This window comes from Belonocnema kinseyi, chromosome 3 (assembly GCF_010883055.1).
Source record: "Belonocnema kinseyi isolate 2016_QV_RU_SX_M_011 chromosome 3, B_treatae_v1, whole genome shotgun sequence".
Taxonomy (NCBI): Eukaryota; Metazoa; Arthropoda; class Insecta; order Hymenoptera; family Cynipidae; genus Belonocnema; species Belonocnema kinseyi.
In genome coordinates, this window is record NC_046659.1 from 56,557,767 (window position 1) to 56,576,246 (window position 18,480).

General features: G+C 28.8%; 2 protein-coding genes across 3 annotated transcripts; one reads left to right on the plus strand and one right to left on the minus strand.

The window, feature by feature from the left end:
- The first annotated feature begins 4,917 nt into the window (after positions 1-4,917).
- Positions 4,918-16,362, plus strand: LOC117169456. Of its 2 annotated transcripts, XM_033355839.1 has the most exons (15): positions 4,918-5,210; positions 5,456-5,506; positions 5,711-5,930; positions 6,055-6,484; positions 6,588-6,832; positions 7,312-7,439; positions 7,528-7,625; positions 7,716-7,856; positions 7,942-8,087; positions 10,075-10,482; positions 10,554-10,642; positions 10,756-10,892; positions 13,784-13,831; positions 13,918-14,397; positions 15,946-16,362. In XM_033355839.1, exons 3-15 carry the CDS (start codon positions 5,715-5,717, stop codon positions 16,116-16,118), a joined length of 2,739 nt encoding a protein of 912 aa, XP_033211730.1. In that variant the 5' UTR covers positions 4,918-5,210; positions 5,456-5,506; positions 5,711-5,714; the 3' UTR covers positions 16,119-16,362. The 2 variants fall into 2 exon arrangements, with proteins under 2 accessions (XP_033211730.1, XP_033211729.1); XM_033355838.1 differs by lacking the exon at positions 5,456-5,506.
- Positions 16,363-16,439: 77 nt separating this feature from the next.
- LOC117169457 (zinc finger CCHC-type and RNA-binding motif-containing protein 1-like) lies at positions 16,440-18,466 on the minus strand. The gene is made up of 4 exons (XM_033355840.1): positions 17,855-18,466; positions 17,557-17,668; positions 17,026-17,376; positions 16,440-16,688 (listed from the first exon to the last, which is right to left on the minus strand). The coding sequence occupies exons 1-4, from the start codon at positions 17,965-17,967 to the stop codon at positions 16,530-16,532; spliced, it is 735 nt and encodes a 244-aa protein (XP_033211731.1). The 5' UTR covers positions 17,968-18,466; the 3' UTR covers positions 16,440-16,529.
- Between the last annotated feature and the right edge of the window lie 14 nt (positions 18,467-18,480).

The window sequence follows — 18,480 nt, forward strand, 5'->3', positions numbered from 1 at the left end:
TAAGTATATTCTTCATCTTTCCAAAATGTATTAAAACTGTTGTTACAGGTTATGGCTAGAAATTTTGGATGCCAAAAACCGGATGTTGCTGTTAGAGAAAAAATTATTTACGATTTGAACCAAAATCACTTTCTAGATATTATAACGGAAATGATCTGTATTCGCAATACTTTTCTTCTACGAGATCTTAATACGAACGAAATAATTTTCTTGGTGAATGCATACGAGAACCAAGCTTCGCGAGTAAAAACAGAAGACTTTCTTCAAAAATTAGAAAACAAACGCACTTTTCGATACAATCTGAACTGTTGTGGTCGTTATCACTTTCCAGAAGGGATTTGTCCTGCGAGAGGCAAAAGATGTTACAAATGCGATGGACTGAACCATTTTGCAATAACTTGTAAGAAACTGTACATTATAGACTGTATACATTGTGGGATCAATCATACTGAAAATCAGTGTGGTGCATTTGGTATGCAATGCTCCAGATGCGATGGATTGTTCCACTTCCACTGGAAGTGTCTTCCCGGAAGGATAACTTTTTGCCAAAACTGCGGAAATTCTCATGTGGATGTTGCGAGAAAATGTCTAGCATTTGGAAAATCCTGTACAAAATGTGGAAAAATAGGCCACTTACCCACGGTTTGTCGTATTAAAAAACGCAAATCAAATTCCGGGGCCAAACCATTATAAATGATATTGCGAAAACGACTTGAAACATTTTTTCGTCAAAGGAGACTTTTTATTAGTTTGTAATGCTATAAACTTAAAAGACTCACACATGCTTGAAATATTCTTTAATTCTGTTAAAAGTATACTTTACTTTTCATATTTAATTAAGGCAAAATCCAAAGGATAATAATATTTATTTCTGTACAAGAAACGTATCTTACAAATAAGATATGAAAGAAAAACTGCAGTATTCTTATTAGTAATGAGCATAATTCTATTTGATAGAATTGTAGTTAAGAAAAAATGCCAAAGATATGCTATCTCTTTATTTATGATTATAAATATTATTAATAAGAAAAATTCAATTTGATATTCTAAAAAAAGCTTACACTTATGGAGATTTGTCTTATAAACTTTTCCAACTATGAATGTTGAATATATTTTAAATATTATAATTTGTTGCTCAGAAATGAAAGCGCAATATCTTTATTTCTTGTTAACATGTAATATTTAAATTACAGAAATATCTGGCATATTTATATGTTAAATGTACAAATATTTTGTAGTTGTAATGTAGTATTAAACTTTTCTACAAATTTTTTGCAATAAAAAATTAGCTGATTGCTGAAATATTGGCGTTTCATTTGTATCTGACATGGGCTTTCCAAGCTACATATTCTAAGTTCAAACAAATAGAAATAAAATGACCAAAATTTGTGTTGGATTTTTTTGAACGACATTCTTTCACGTAAATGTAGTAAAAAATTTAGATGCAAAATTTGTTTTTTTCCCTTCCGCATTGATAAAATTAATATCGTTATTGAAAAAAGGCCTTTCATCGAAAAATCCTAATAACTTTCTATAATGAAAATGTCTCAGTCTCAAATTAGCATCACCTTAGCTCAGGATTGAATATTTGTTTTACCTGTAAATGATGACTTTAGTTTTACATAAACCTAAGGACAATATCTAGTTCTATAAATTAACTGCGTTTTTAACGAAGATGTTATATTAGAGTATGTTCATTTTTGTGTTGAAAAAATGCAAGTTTTCTAGGCTTGTATTTTTTTTATAGTTTATTTTTAATGTCAAACATTAAAATTTCTAAATTTAACAATTTTATAGATAAATAACACAATTCTGAATTAAATAATTTAAAAAAATAATATTTTCACATTCAACTTAACAATAGGGTCATCCACAACAAAGTATGGTTGTCTAAAGTTAATTTTTTTAAATGGACTTTGACTTACAAAAAGAATTTCATGGTGGGAACCGGAAAATGACTCAGCATTTTTTGAGAGCGGGGAATGACAGTGAATTTATTTTTTGTCACAAATTTCAAATCACAAGATATATAATGCAAATTAAAATAAGTTTGATTTCAACTTTTTTTTTAAATGCCAAGTTGAATAGATTACATTTTCAATCATGAATTAATTCAGTTTACAATGTGTAGTTCTAAAATATTTTACCATCCAAATAATCCATTTTAGATCTTCATTCATAAGGGTACATTTTCAATAAAAATAATTGGAAAATGCAGTTTTGAAGGCTTACACAGAATATTAATATCTTCTGAAATTGAAATTTTTTGACAAAAAACGTGCTAAGTTGATCAACTATAAATATAAATGAAGTAATGATTTTTAAAATCGAACTGTAGTTCGTGTATTCGAAACTAAACAGTAATTGATTTTGTAGGGGGATTATAAATCTGTTGCAATTAAACAATTTACAGATTTTGACGTTAAAAACTGAACTGTTTTTAATTAGAAAGAAAGCCTTAGTAGTTAATCAAATGTAAACTTCCGATTGAAACTTTATATCCTGTCGGTCGTTTCAGTCTAAGATACACCATTTAAAAAAAAATTCACTTTGAACATTTTTAATGAAGAAGAAGAATTTTGTAATAGTCAGCAATCTTTGACTGTTCATTTAAAATGAACAATTACAAATAAAATATTCAAAACTAAACTATTTAGACCTGAATTTTTTGAAACAGAAAGTCTTGAATCGTTTAAATTTGGGAGAGCTAAACTTATACTTAGAACGTTATAGTGTTAATTTTAATTTCTCAAATAAAATTATTTATTTATAAGTGAAAATGTTGAATTTTGATGTGTAAATAACAGACAAAATGCATAAATATAGAAAACTTTCGTGTAAGTTGAGAAGATATTTTAAAGAATTTGTAAATAAAATTCTTAAGCTTTTAAGGATATTGAAAGGTTTTAAGACAATAATAATTTAAATTAAATTTAAAATAATTTAAAACTGGAAAATATATAGAAAAATATTTTTAAAATGTATATTTTGAAGATTTTAAACTAAAAATTTGGAAGCTTTTGAAGCACTTTGAAATTTAATTTAACAATAATATTTAAAAAGATTGCCAAAACTGTAAAAATAATCATCCGTGCGATCTTGAGGCCATTTTTTTTATTTCGCAGGTTTTGTTAGAAGTTTTAGGAAAAAATTGAATCAGTTTAAAATAAAATGAGAAGTTTTTTAAAATTTTCAAAAATAATTAAGAATTTGTAAAGATTCCAAAAAATGTAAAATAAAATGTAGACTTTTGAACATGTTGAAATAAAAGCATCCAGCTTTTAACGATTTTGAAATATTTCAAGATAGTAGAATATTTTTTCAGATTCCAGAAAATATTTAAAGTGACTTTTTAGTAAAAAAAAATAGTTTCAAGAGAATGTTTAACAAATTTCAAAATAAAGGTTCATGTTTAAATAACAATTGAGCAATTATCAATTTGCAATATCTTAAAATAAGAGTAGCTTGTGTACTCATTCTTTAATTTCGGGTATTAAAATGATAGCGTGTATTGATAATTAACACAAATTTTGATTAATTCAAACGATTACTTTAAACAAATCCTTTTTTAGAACATGTAAAAATCTGCCTTACCCGGTAATAAGCGTTGAATAGAGAAAAATTAATATTTTCAGATTTCAGCGTAAAAGTGAAGATTATTCTATTATTTTGAATGTGCGATTTTTCCATCTGTCTAAAATGTCATTATAAGAATAGGATATCTCAGAAACTAATTTATTTCCATTTCCATAGCGGCCGCCGCATAGGTTCCTATTCCCCAAAAGAGAACGTGTTTTCAATATATTTAATTCCTTCTAATTGTACCGACAGATAACCTCACAGAGATGTCTTCTATTCCCCAAAAGTGTTCATATTTTGAGATTATTTAATTCCTTCTAATAAGTTCACAAAATATGTGTAATAAATTGTTTTAATTCCTTCATGTAGAATATAAGTTTTGAAAATTTAATTTTAATCAATTCAAGTCCGCCTCTCTAGAGTTAAAATTATTTTAATTCACACATTTAAATAGATTTCCTTGATGCATCTTTTAAGACGTTTAAATAAATTATTAAAATATAAATAAATATAAATTTGATTATTTTTCGAATTTATAAGTTATAAAAAGATTTAATAATGAAAAATAGTTTAAATAAATGCTTTCGTTAAATTTTACTAAGCCTATTGAGAGGAATAGAATTTGCACTTTTTCTGTTCCTGTTGGGGGATTTTTAGACGGAGTAAAAATCGCGTATTCATAGGAATACAAATTCTTAATTTTTCTGAATTCAACGCTTATTACCGGGTAGCCCGGATTTGAACCGGGAATATGAATATCGCAGAGTGGAAAAAGACTAAAAAATGTTGCGGTTTAAAAATGCACTTTTTTTGGAGTTTATGCTTGATTTCGGAAATCTTATTAATGTTTTATACTTGTTCATTAAACATTATACCACGGCATACAAGACGTAGCTTGATAATATAAAACATGGTTCTTATTTAAACATGATTAATATATTTATATAATTTATAATAAAAATTCAAATCGTAGAAATAACTTTTAAATTATAATTAACCTCCCTCTAGAGAGAGGAGGAGGAGGGAAAACACCCGCCCCCCGTCAAAACCATTCTCTGGATCCGCGCCAGAATTTCAAGCATGAATTCAAGTTATTCAAGCTGACAACTGCGGCCAACAGGTTGACCAACGGCTTGTTACCAACATGTTATATAAATAACATTAAAAAGTGCTTCTTATTTCTAAAATGTATTATTTTAATTTTTCTCAGCAATAGATGTAATTTTCCAAAATTGTCAATAAATAGTAGGATATTTATTATTTAACAAGAAGTTCATTATTACATTTTTTTGACACTGTGGTTATTGGTACCCGTGAAACAAATAAAGAGCACATGGAAATTGGAAATGCTATGTATATAACGGTAGTGACGGTAACCGCGGTAACCTCACACCTAACCTAGATTAATGCTCTGCAGTCTAAAAACGCGATTTATGCCAGTTTTATTACTTTTTGTCGCACACAATTGTGCGTTTTTTATCGGTCGAAATGTGAAGTCCTACTAAAAAAAATGTGAACCTTCTTCCATATACATTATAATATCTGTTTATTGTACATCATAATAAAAAATGTTGCTCGCAGACTTTGTATGAAGTTCTCTGAAGTCACCAAAAAGCCAAAAGATTTCGCAGGTAAACAATGTCACAACTATTATTAATTTTCAACAATTAATTATTAATTGTCACTTGATTTTTATTGCTAATAACAATTTGGTTATCAGATATAAGTGTCAAGATTCTTAAACGCAGTAAAAACTTGTATTCTTTTTGGTGCTTTCGATCTTTTTTCTAACCTCAAACTGCCAACACCAGGCTGTTAAGTCTTCAATAGCTTTAATAGTATATATTATAAATAACGTTGGAAATGCTTTTTATAGAATGTAATTGCTGATAAACGATTTGTCTGCAGGGTTTTCCAATAAAATTAGGTAATTATTTTGGATTGATATATTTGATTATAGTTCAATATTGTATTTGATAGTTCCTGAAGTGAAGAAAATATTTAAATACCGGAGTTTTTAAAGTTTTCTGTTAATATTCGAAACGCGTGTTTATATATTTAGTATTAGCTTTTAGAATTTTATTTATTGTTTAAAATTGTCATAATTTCTAATTAGTCTCCTTTTTTTAAGGACAATGTCTAAGCGAAATACAAAGGATTCGCCGGGAAGTCTTTTCTATTCGCCGGCGAAGAAGAAGAAGCTTAACATAACAGTAGAAAGTGTGCCGAAAACTAATAGTAGACAATCTACGAACAAGAAGCAGGAATTTGACCCTTGGGGGGCTGATGATTTTCTTAATGACGAAGATCTGCTGGAATTGGATAATGTTGAATCTCAAGCTTACTCTCAGGTTAGTTGAAATTTTAAATGCTTCCAACATTGTATTTAAATTTGTGGCTTTTCTTAGAATTTCTCCCCGAAATTATGAATCATGCGTTATTAATTTACAAAATGCGATACTTATTTTTTTCTAGGAAGTCAACATTTCCCAAGATGAAAGTTTGAGAGAAATCCCAGCAGTTCCTGCAAAGCCTTCTCCAAAACCTTCCACTAATTGGCCTCAGGTGCCTTCTTTTGGCAAGAAAAGTCACAGCCCAAGTCCCAACAAAGTTACCATTTTTCCCAAACCTTCGACGTCAAATTCAGCAAACCACAAGTTTTTAAAACCAGATAAACTTCCAGTCAAAGAACCAGTAAAAGGTTACCAAGAAAAGAAACCTTCTCAAATAATCTCAACTTTAAAAAATGGCATTTCTTTTAATCCTAATGTTTTGTCAAACGAAATCGAGAATATTTCTATATCAACACAGGGCACAGATTTCACAAATTTCGAAAATAATTTGCTGCAGGAGAATAATATGAATTCCACATTTCGACTCCAGAAACCAGTCGTCGTTGTACCTGGTAATCCTTAAAGAATTTACTTTATTTCCTCTATTTTTATAGTTTAGCATATAATCATAAACAATTTTTCCCCCTTTAAATGTAAATTTTTCTATTTTTTCAGATGATTCGCATCGAGAAAAGTTGAGAGAATTAGAAGAGGAAAACAAGAAACTCCTGAACGAATTAATGACGAAAGAAGGTGAGAAAGTTTTTCTAAGGAAACAGCAGACGACAATGCAACAAAAACTCAATGAAGAAAAGTTGGCGAAAAGTAAAATGTTGGAGGAACTACAAACTAAACACAGGGCGGAATTGTTGGCGATTCGGAAAGAAAAAGAAGAAGCAGTGACAAAGTTTGGACTACAGGTATAATTTTAACTACCCATTAAATAAAAACCAGTTATAGTTACATTTTCAGGTTCTACATTCATCCTAAAAAGTATTTTAGGGAAAATAGGATACTTAATAGAGAAAAATAAGGGACTTCAGAAAGTATACAAATTGCAATAAAATATAAATATTTGTAAGAATGATGAAATTTATCAAGTCTTTAGATGGTGCAATGAAGAAATTTTTAGCAGCCTTTGCAATTTTTTACAAAGAGTCCAAATATTTCAGGAAGGATTGTACACCAGATCGAAACTTCTGGATTATTTTCATCTAAAATAGAGGACTTTGCCGCGAAATTTGAAGCAAATTGGGGGGGGGGGGGCATGTAGAAAAAATTATCCAAATAGGGGACTTTCAGGGTTCAAAAATAAAAAAAAGAGGATGTTTAGATGAAAAAGGGACAGGCTATGAATTCTGTATTTTGTTTCTCCTTTTTATATATAAACTTTTTACAGGCTTTAGAGGTCAATAAATGGATGGCACACTGCAAAATTCTGGAGAAAGGATCTGTGAAACTGGTCGAAGCGCACGTTGTAAACACGGATTCTGGTCATAGGAACAGAATAAACACAACTATTAATAGGTCAAGATAATAATCATAAGATATTAAATTTCCGTATTGAACATACAGTGTCAGTTACGTTAAAATCATTTTTCCACATTTTTGTTAGAGCTGGACCACCCGCGAAGAAGATTAAAGTCAAAGAAATTGGAATTCAGGCCGAAGTATTTCACAAATCTATTCACAAACTGAAAAGTTCTGTTTCCTGTGAGTGTAAATAGAATTGAGGTGCAATTATTAATTTTCTTTGCACTGATTCTCTCAAGATTATTTTTTTTTGTAATATTCTACTTTTAGCACATCCTCTTGAAGGCATTCCGGAATGTATATTTAAAACGTCGGAGCCGGAAAAGCCAATCGTGGATGTCCATATGGTTGAAAAAATAGGTAAAATGAATTTACCGATTTGTCAAGACGAAGAGACCATCAGGATATTCGGTAAATATTAGTCCTTTGTAGCATTAGTATTTATAATTCTACATATTTATGACGATTTCTTGAATGAAGAATTTTGACTTTTCAGAGAATCCTAAGCTAGTCAAACCTATCGTAACCATTGTAGATAATAGACAACTAAGTGTTCAATTCTTTTCACCTAGTTTAACTGGGTTGTTAAATAAAACCAGAGAAGAGATAAACTCGACGGAAATCGTACCTACGATCAACAGGGCAAGTATAAGTTTAAAACAGGGGGGTGGCTCTCCTATAAAACCTGTAGAATAAATGTGACATGAGATTTGACAATGGCCTAGTGGCGGCGCTAGCTGTACTTTTAGGTCAACAATTATTCAAAAGCATGAGGAAATACAAATTTAATTTATATTAATTGTTCAAATACGTTTTTTTCGTATATTTATCTCAAAAAAATGTTTTGCAGCATATTAAATATGCAATCAAGTGATAATTACCAATAAAAAGTTAAGAAAAGAATATTTTGATGATTAAATACGAATACACTTTTAACAGAGTACCAATAATAACAGAAGTAAATATTGTAAACTGTGAAAATAGTAAATTTACATTGAATTTTCTTTCTATTGGCATATATAATGATTATTGAAAATAATAAATAATTTACTTTCTTTCGTTATACGGCAGTTATAAAAAGTAATTATTAAAAAAAGTTTAATTGCATATTTTCGATAACGTTTTTACTCTATATATCTCGCTAACATTTTCAATTTTTCTTCTAATGCAACACTTTTTTGTCAATTATTTTCAGAGTGAACAATAAAGATTGCGACCTTTAAAAACAATTTTAATGAATTTAAACTGTTTTCAAAGTTTTTTATTACAAATTTAATACATTATTTTACTAATACCAATTAAAAATTTATGTTTCTAATAATTTGCGTTAAAACAAGTTTAATTGTATAATTTGGATGAAATGTTTGTTCTATATATCGCTAAAATTTTTAATTTTTTTTATAGTGCAACACTTTTTTGTCAATTATTTTCAGAGTGAACCATAAAGATCGCGATATTTACAAAAAATTTTAATGAATTTAAACTGTTTTCAAAGTTTTTTATTACAAATTTAATACATTATTTTACTACTGCATATTGAAAATTGATGTTACGAATAATTTGCGTTTAAAAAACAGTTTAATTGCATATTTTACTCATTTTCTATCGTTGAAATTAAAAAAATTTGTTTTATAATACTTATTTATTAATTACTTTAAAAGTGAACAAAAAGATGACAATCTTCAAAAACAATCTTAACGAATAAAAAAATGTTCAAATTTTTATGAAAACATCTTTAATTAATTATTTTATTAATATTATTGAAAATTCCTGTTACCAATAATTTGCTTTGAAAATTTTCCCGAATTTCATATTTTTACTCATTATCTCGTTGAAATTAAAAATTTTTCTTATAGTGCAACATTTTTTGTTAATTATGTTCAGAGTGAACAATAAATATTGCGATCTTTAAAAATAATTGTAATGACTTTAAAGTGTTTTAAAATGTTGTGACAGCAACTGAAATAAATTGTTTTATGAATATTAATTGAAAAATGTGAAAAATAATAAAAAAATAAAAATCCTCAACCAAAATGCTTTGCAAAAATTACATCCCTTCATGCAAATTTGCTCTCGAAATAGCTCATTGCCTGATCCAAAAACAACACACTTATACCCCATTATTCCCGTTTATCGCAAAAAAAGCTTGATACATTTTCAGTTTAAAAGCCTGAAAACTTGATCATAAAGCAAAAAAATTCGAAAAAGTCCGTTTTTAATTAAAAAAGCACAAAATATCACATTTATGACACTTTTCCCATCCATTTGAATAATTTTCGGCCTGAAAGTACAGCCTGCGCCGCTTTCGGTCGCGGTCAACATTTTCGTCGCTTTCATTTCAGAGTGCCACAGTAGTTTCAAATAATAAATTTTCATGAAGCACTCATGTTTCAACTTTTAAATGATTTAAATGAAATTTGAATAAGTTCGTAAGGTTGGTCAGTTTTGACATCTTGTGTATAAACCGTTGTGACATCTTTGCAATCTTATAAATTTCAGAAATATTTTGAAACGTTTTTAAATCTTTGAAATCTTTGTGAATTCTTTTTAAAACTTTGGAATTTGGCGTGCACTCAAAAGTCAAGTGGTCAACTTCTCGAAGAAGTTTTATTTTTCTTTCCTCTTCAAGATTGTTGCAACTTCGAGAGAACTTTTACTGAACACTCTAACATCACTAAGGAAAATCCTGAATTCGATGAAAAATGATGACGTAAGAGATATGAATGACCTGTACCACTCCGATTCTTACAAAATCCCTGTTTCGCATGCGGAGAGTATTTGGGACGCTAAAAGATGGCATGAGAAGGAAAGAGGAATCGAAACAAGAAGATCACTCGCAGTTCTTTCCTACATCGTTATGTCCTCGACGTATCTCGGTGAATATATAACAGGGAAAAGTCGATTGAAAGTAGAAGAAGACGTCGCTTATGGAAATTATAGCGTGCAATTACGGACCTACAACTCTTGGACAAATAAAGACTGTGATTTCGAGTTTCTGGAAATGATTCTGGAGTTCATTACTGTAATTGGTTTGGCGGTAAAATCCTTTTTTTAATTTCATTTTTGTATAGAGTTCTGAAAATTTAAAAAATTCTAATTTAATTATAGAGGAGATCACATAATTTCAGTGGAGTTATTAACGCGATTGTACTGACAATGAGCAATGCACAGAAAGCTGCAGGATTTTGTTCGATGGGGTAGGTAATTTGTATTTTTTGTATGAAGAAAAAAAGGCCTTTATTATGAAATAAATGATAAAAACAATGCGGATTAAATTGAACTAAGATTTTTATTTTTAAATATGTTTCAGGTTAGATTACGTCTTCAAGATTTTTCGAGAAATAGTATTTTCTCGGCCCTTGCTTGTATGCTTCAAGTCGATAAGTGAGATGATGCTGACGTTCGGTGGTTGTGCAAGGTTTAGTGAAAAGCTTTGCGTCGGTGCAAGTAAGTGACCATTTTTTCTATTAACATGCATTTCCGATTAGTTTAGGTAGTCTATAGTTCCACGGATATTTCAAAGTAAAAAACAAACAAGAAGTCATCGGGCTTTGTTTTTTTGTTCTTGTTGTAAAAAGTAGATATTTGAAAGGAAATTAAGTCATTCTTGGTTGGATATTGGCCATTGCTTTGAAATGGTACAATTTTAAATATCTTATTTCAAAATAATAATTAGAAATCCTAACATTCCCTTGAACATTTGATTAGAGAAGTGGAAAACTGCCAAATTTTTTTATTAATAAAAAACGAATATAATAATTTTAGACGCTTTAGAAATGTTATATTTGCAACAATGAGAATTGCTTGGAGTTCAAGAATAATTGAAAAGCACTTTATGTTTGCATTAATTAATAGTTTAACACGAAATTCTTGGTAAATTAGTCTGCGCTCAATAGAATGTTTTGAAATTGAATAGAATTTACTGTATTTTTAAAAAAGTGCGTATATCAGACTTCTTCATCAAGCATGGAATCGTTGAATATTATTTCAATTAGCAGATTTCTAGTTTGCAAGAATAAAGTCCATTTAACATAAGGTTTTCCTACGTGTATTTTTATATATTGTGACATCTTATTATATTCAAACAAAATAATATTTTCGTAGTTTATGGCGTCGAGTAAAAATGAATAGAATTAGATGACAATTCCCTCAGACATTTCGGCACGCGATGGCGGCCGTCTTCAGTTAATTATTCTAAAAAAACTATTTACTAATATTATGGAAAACCTAAAACAATTTCGATGTCTTTATTATCTTCAAAGTTTTTCAATGCCTTTAGTATGAATCCCTAATACCAATAAAAATTAAAAAACTGCATCGTAATATTTTGTTCAAAATCTTTAAAAATCTAAGCTTTGCTTGAAATTGTTTGAAATCATTAGAAGTTTAAAATTATGTTTGAATCTTTTCAAAACTTCTAAATAATTTTTTCTAAGATTTTGTTATCGTTCGAAATAGAACATTTTTGTTTTAAAATCTTTTACATTCTTTTTAGAAGTTTTACTAAATCATTTGAAACATTTTTTAATCTTTTTCAATATAGTTTCGAAATGTATTTTTCAAAATAAAAAATCATTTGACATTTTTGCTTGAATCTTAAGAAAATTGTTTTTTAAAATCCTTTCCAAATTCTTAAAACGCTTCTAAATTTTGTCTCGAAGCCTTCAAAAATAAACATTTTGTTTGCATTTGTTTGTAAACCTTACATATTTTAAATTAAATTAATGAAATTTGTTATATTTATTAAAATTGTCTGTCTTTTTTCTTAACTATTCTAATCTAATCTATTCTAATCTAATTAAAAAAATTTGCTTTAAAATCTTCTATAATCATTTTCAAAATTGAACACACTGTTTGTAACATCTAGTGTTACGCATATTTAAAGTTATATACGCTTACTATACAAAAAGCATGGCGAACATCATATATTTTTTTAATTGTTCCATGTAGGTATAGGTAATTTTTGGTCTAAAATTTAAGTTCTCTTATCTCTTTAAAAGTGTGGTAAAGTTCACAAATTATAGTATGGCAACAATATGTTAATAACTGAATTTATTCCCGTTATTAAAAATCATTTTCAAATAAAAACTTATCTTTTATCAAAAATGTATAGAAATATTTAGAAATAAGTTGTATCAAGTAATAAAATGACTTATATTTGGAAATTTTTATTCACAAAATTGGTGGTGCAGAAAATTCGTAATCGGTATTAATTGATAAAAACCCTAAAAAAGTCCTTAAAAGTAATATTCACGCTGTGTTGCAACCAATCAGGTTTTCGACAAAAATGTATGTAAGATCTTGTGACTACAAGTTTTTAAGAAAAGGATAAATATTCAAATTTAGGCGAAATCAAAGCGAGATGAGCATACGGAGTTAAATGAGATACAGATTTTTTTCTCAAAAAATGTGGGTTTTGTTACTCTTCTTTTCAGAAATAACAAAAAGAATTATGTTGTGTCTATCAAAAACAAAAATTAAATGAGGTAAAAAAAAAAGATTGAATCCTGTTATTCTATGGTATTCTAAAAACGAAAAGAATTGGTGAAAATGATAGATATGATTAAACTAAGGTTTTTCGTTAAGTTTATTTATCAAAGCAGTTTATATTTTTTTTTTAAATTGTAGAAATCGGTTGTAAATGAAGTACTATTTCAAATAAATATTAATTCAGCAGCAGATTTTATTCAAGACATGCATTGAAAAAAATATCTCAAGGATTATGATTTATTTACTCACTTAAAATTATAAAAATTAAAGTGCGTAAGGAAAAATTTGATTAAATTGACAAGTAATTACCCTTATACTTCAAAATATGTATAAACACATTCCCATAAACAATCAGACTTAAAATTTTTTTCCAAAATTATGTATTGAAAATTTTACAAAAAATACGAAAGATAATCTTCTATCAGCAAAAAATAATAAGTAGTTAAGGTGTGTCATCTCGCTCCAGAGAATGAAGTGAGATGGGACATGAGCAGAATTCATGATTTCCATTTTTTTATCGGAATTTTTATGGAATTGATACATGAAGTTTCACAGAATGTATAAAACCACTTACATTTGCTTTTAAGCTACTATAAATTGCAAATATTCCACTGAAACTGATAATTATGCTCATCTCGCCCCAGTCTCCCCTATTTGTCTTGTCATCACGATTATTAAAAAATACCACATTTTTCAAAACTTTAAATATGATTCGCGGTTCGAATTTGAAAGCTTGAAGTTCTTAATTTAATAACTGGGAATCTGTTGATTAGATTTCAGTGACCAATCTTATGAGTAAAATATATGTACTTGAGAAAAAAAACCGTTCAATATGCATAAAATTTCAGGATCAGCAGTCCATTCTTCAAGCAATGGAACCTGGTACTTTAAGCCCGGTAAGTAATCAAACATTCGATTATCCATACAGATGATACTGTTTAGAAATCAGTGAACTAAAAATCGATTAAATTTTCAAATCTAGATCCAAAAACCTGTGTAGTAGAAATCTACTTAAGACAGATGCAGAGCTTTGCTGATGTTGATCCAATTACAATCATAAACATTGCTCATGCGATAGTTTCTTTCATGCAAACAACTTTACCGATGAATGTCATGCCTTGGAAAGAAGAGTACAGAGATTCCTGCAAATGCTGTGGACAATTGATCATATTTACTGTAAAAACCCTTTGTGAATCCTCGAGGTTAAACATCGACGAATTGGAGACGAAATCCCGGAAGTCTTCGACTTCTAGTAACTATTCAAACATTCTCGACGGAGATTTTTGGGAGAAACTAAAATTTAAGCAGCAAGACATTATGATACGAGGAATCCGATTTCTTTCGTACCTTTTGATTCGCGAGCCCGACTATGTTTTGAGAAGAACTGACATGGAAAATGCTTTCTACCTGTTAATAGATTGTGTCAAAAACTCTAAGGACCTGAAGCTTCACGAAAACGAACGTACGATTCTTTTAAGTTTGGATTGTTTAGATCTAGGGGTTGATCACTCGTGAAATCTGGTTTAAAAGCCTTTGTGAAATCATTGAAATCTTTGTCAAAACTTTGAAACATCTTTCAAAAATCTTTGTCAAATATTTCAAAACTGGAATCTCTTACAAATGTTTTTCAATTTTTGTGAAATCAATGAAACCTGTAAAGTTTTATAAATCATTGAAATCTCTTCAATGTTTCTGAAGTCGTTTTAAATCTATAGCAGTCTTTTAAAACATTTTCAATCGTTTGAAATATTCTAAATCTTACTGATAAATTTGTGACATCTTGAAATCGTTGCGTTAACAAAGAAATCATTGAAATTTATGTGAAATCTGACAAATATTTTAGTATGTTAGTGAGATCGTTCTAAATCTGTGGAAATCATTAACAATTTTTTTCAGCTTATAAAATCTGTTTAAAATCTTCGAAATGTATGAAAACTTTGTGAAATCTTCGAAATATTTTTGTTTGAAAAATGTTGAATCTTTTGAAATCATTGAAATCTGTTAAATCTTGGAAACTTTTGTGAATTTTTTTACATTTTTCAGATATCTTTACAAAATATTTGAAATCTGGACGTTTTTTTTTATATTTTGAAATCCTTGCGAAATCTATAAAATCTTCAAAATCATTTAAAACATTTTTAATCTTTGACATTGATGCAAATCTTTGTAAGATCTTAAACATCTGTAAAATCTTCGTGAAATCTTTGAAGACTTTGTGCCATTTTTTAAATCTTACTGAAATCTTTGTTTAATCTTTGGAAAAAATCATTTTAAATCTTTAAAATCTATAAAAAAAACTTTGTAGTCTTAGAAGTCTGTAAGATATTCCAAATCTTTTAGAACATTTTTTTCTATGGGAATTTTCTAACACATGTTTTCTCTTTGTAAATCTTTGTGAAATCATTTTAATCTTACTAAAATCTTTTAAAATATTTGTAAATCCGTATGAAATTTACGGAAATCATTGAGGTCTTTGTTACTTTTAAAATCTTTGTGTAGTCTTGTTTAATTTTTGTGAAATTATTGAAATATTTTTAATCTTTCAGAAATCTGTGCGAAATATTTTAAATCTGGACATTTTTTAATCGTGAAATCTCAGAAATTTTTGTGAAAGTGTTTTTGAAATCTTTGCAAAGTCATTTTAAATCTATGAATATTTTTTTAATCTTTCTGAAATCTTTAAAGTTTTTGAAAAATCATTGAAATCCTTCAAGTTTATGGAAATCTTTGTAAAACCTTAAGAAATCTTTTGAGGTGTTTGGAAACTTGAACTCTAGTGTACATTCAAAAGGCGATAAGGTCAGGCCCTCGTTTTAGATAATTATTGAAATGATTTAACGTTATTTTTAAAGTCCGTACGTCGTACTTTTTTCAAAAAGGGGAACTTTGTATATCAGAAGTTTTAAACGACTTAGTTGCTTCTTTATAGGCTAAGAAACACTTTTTTGTAGACCCAATTCTCTTGCTTTGTCTAATTTGTTCGATTATTGACCAGTTTTTCTTTTTTCAGGCGAGATTTTAGAAAGGCTCGGCATTCTAGACAGAATAAACTCTGAAAATTCCTCACGCAATTCCAAAGGTGTGATTAAATACGCAGTAAAAACTCAAGTGGCGGAAGCACCTGAAAAAGAATGGTTATTACCAGGGATTCACAAATTACGTCGCGACTGCTTTAAGCTATGATAAAAGTCGTAATTTGTAGCTGATTTGAGTGAATAAGAACAAAGAGAGGGAGAGAGCAATCTTTATGTTAATGCAAAAGATAGTGATTGTTTTTGTCACAGTAATGTCCATATTAATTTATTATTTTCTCTCCGTTAAATTTTAAAGTGGAAAGATTGTGTACGAGTTTTTATTTGCGTAAATCAAAGTGTCTAATGTACATATTTTGTTTTCTTAACTTTACTCATAAAAATTAAGATTTTTTAATAAAATTTTTGATACCAACCTTTAGTACCCTTGATTTCAGTGTACCTGGGTAATTTCGATTACAAGCCCAAGATATTGAAGATTTTTTTTTTTAATTAATGAAAAAATGATATGCACAATTTTAATATTTAAGTATTTAAATACAAGTATTGCAAAGAGATTATATCAGTCATCACATGCTTCCTCATCTTCATCAGAGCCGAAGTAATTACTTTTTTTGAAACGTTTTCTCTTAGTCGATCCTTCTTTTGGTCCATCCTCGGGCTCGTCGTATTTTCCCGTCGCAACTTTCTGCCTATATTTTTCCAACTCTATTTTCTCTTGCTGAAAAATTTAAATTGATGATGAATGTTTTGAATGCCTAATTAAAACATAGTTTCATTTTAATAGCTTAAATATGAACGACCTAATTGTTAAGGATACCTTCATTTTTAATTATATAGTCAAAAAACATTAAAAATGTTAAAATGTAGTCTTGAATTTTAATGGCTTTTATTTTGAAAGGAAATGAAATTGTTAATCATTCTCATTTGGAGGTTGTTTACCTTAAAAATCAAATAATTCAATATTTAATGTAATTGTTCATTATTGAACGCTCCAATTTAAAAATTTGAATTTTATTTGAAGACTTCAGAGATAACTTTATAAAAATAATTCTTACTTCGAGTCTGATACAAGCCCCCCAAGTTTCATCGTCGGCTATTTCGTCTTCTTCGGAAATGGCTTCCTTGGTGGCGCCTCTCGGTTTTCGAACTCCTTCGTCGCTGTCGCTGTCATAAAAACTGTTATCGACCGTCCCTGAACTGCTTTTGGATTTTGGATTCCTCTTTCGAACTTTCTTTGGAGGGGGAGTTCGAGCACCAAGAGTATTAGCGGTGCATTGGTAAGACAAATGTCCTTCCTCACCGCATTCATAACAACGAGATTTGTCTGGATATTCTCTGCGACGTATAAATTCCGTACTTCGACCATTGTCCACTGCAATCGAACTTCGTATTGTGCGACCACCGATCTGGAACATTAAAGTTAGAATTCAATCTTGAATGATCTTGTGAAAAGGAATGAAAGTTAAAAATGAAAGTAAATAATTATTTAATCAAATACCGATATTAATTTCTCATTTAATTAAGAATTTTTCAAAAATTAAGGCTAATGGTTAGTTAAAAAAATGGTTGGTATGGAATTAAATTACCTTTGTATTATTTAAACAATCAGCACACGAGGTGGCTTCTTCAGGCTTTAAAAAAAGAACGAAGGCTACACCTTTGCTCCTTCGGGTTGATTTATCTTTCACAACAGTAACTCTGAAATTAGAAAATGGAAATTTGAAACTGGTAGTAATTATAAAAACTTCAGCTTATTACATGTGAATTTAAAGTATGTAAAATAAAAACTGCGCCATGATTACGAGCAGTATACCATTTGAACGTTCAGATATAATAAAAATTATCATAAATATATGTATAGAATTTTGAAAAATAAAGACTTACTTCACGATTTTTCCATAACTTTCCAGCAATTTGTGAATGTCATTGTTTGTCAATGAGAATGGCAAATTGGAAACATACACGGTCGACTTACTGGGAGCTATGCCACCACTCATGATTAAAAATTAATACACTTCTAGTCAAAACGCTCAACAGTATTTCATACTTATATGTATTTCTTTGCAAAATATTAAAAATTTAATTACAGATTAAATAAATTGTTCCGAAAATTTTGCTCTAAAATCCACTTTTTAGTACAGTTTAAAATGGTAAATGTTAATTCTGCTCCTTCAAATAATTTGTCTGCACACTTTTTATGATAAAAAACGCATTTTTTACTTTGAATAATTGTTCTCATCACTTCAAAGGATTTTTACAATTTATGTTTATGTCGTTTGCTGGCATTTGTTTTGGTGAACATAACCACAAAAGAGAATCACCAAAGTGAATTCTCACTTTTGTAAACAACTTTTCTATTCAATTCAACGTTTTCATAACTCATGAATAATAGTGGATAATATATTAAGATTATATTATACTCTGATTACACATAGAATAATTTATGAGATTTAATCTTGTTTGTTTTTTGCAAAAAAAAAAACAACACACCCCTTCCACCCACTTTTCCG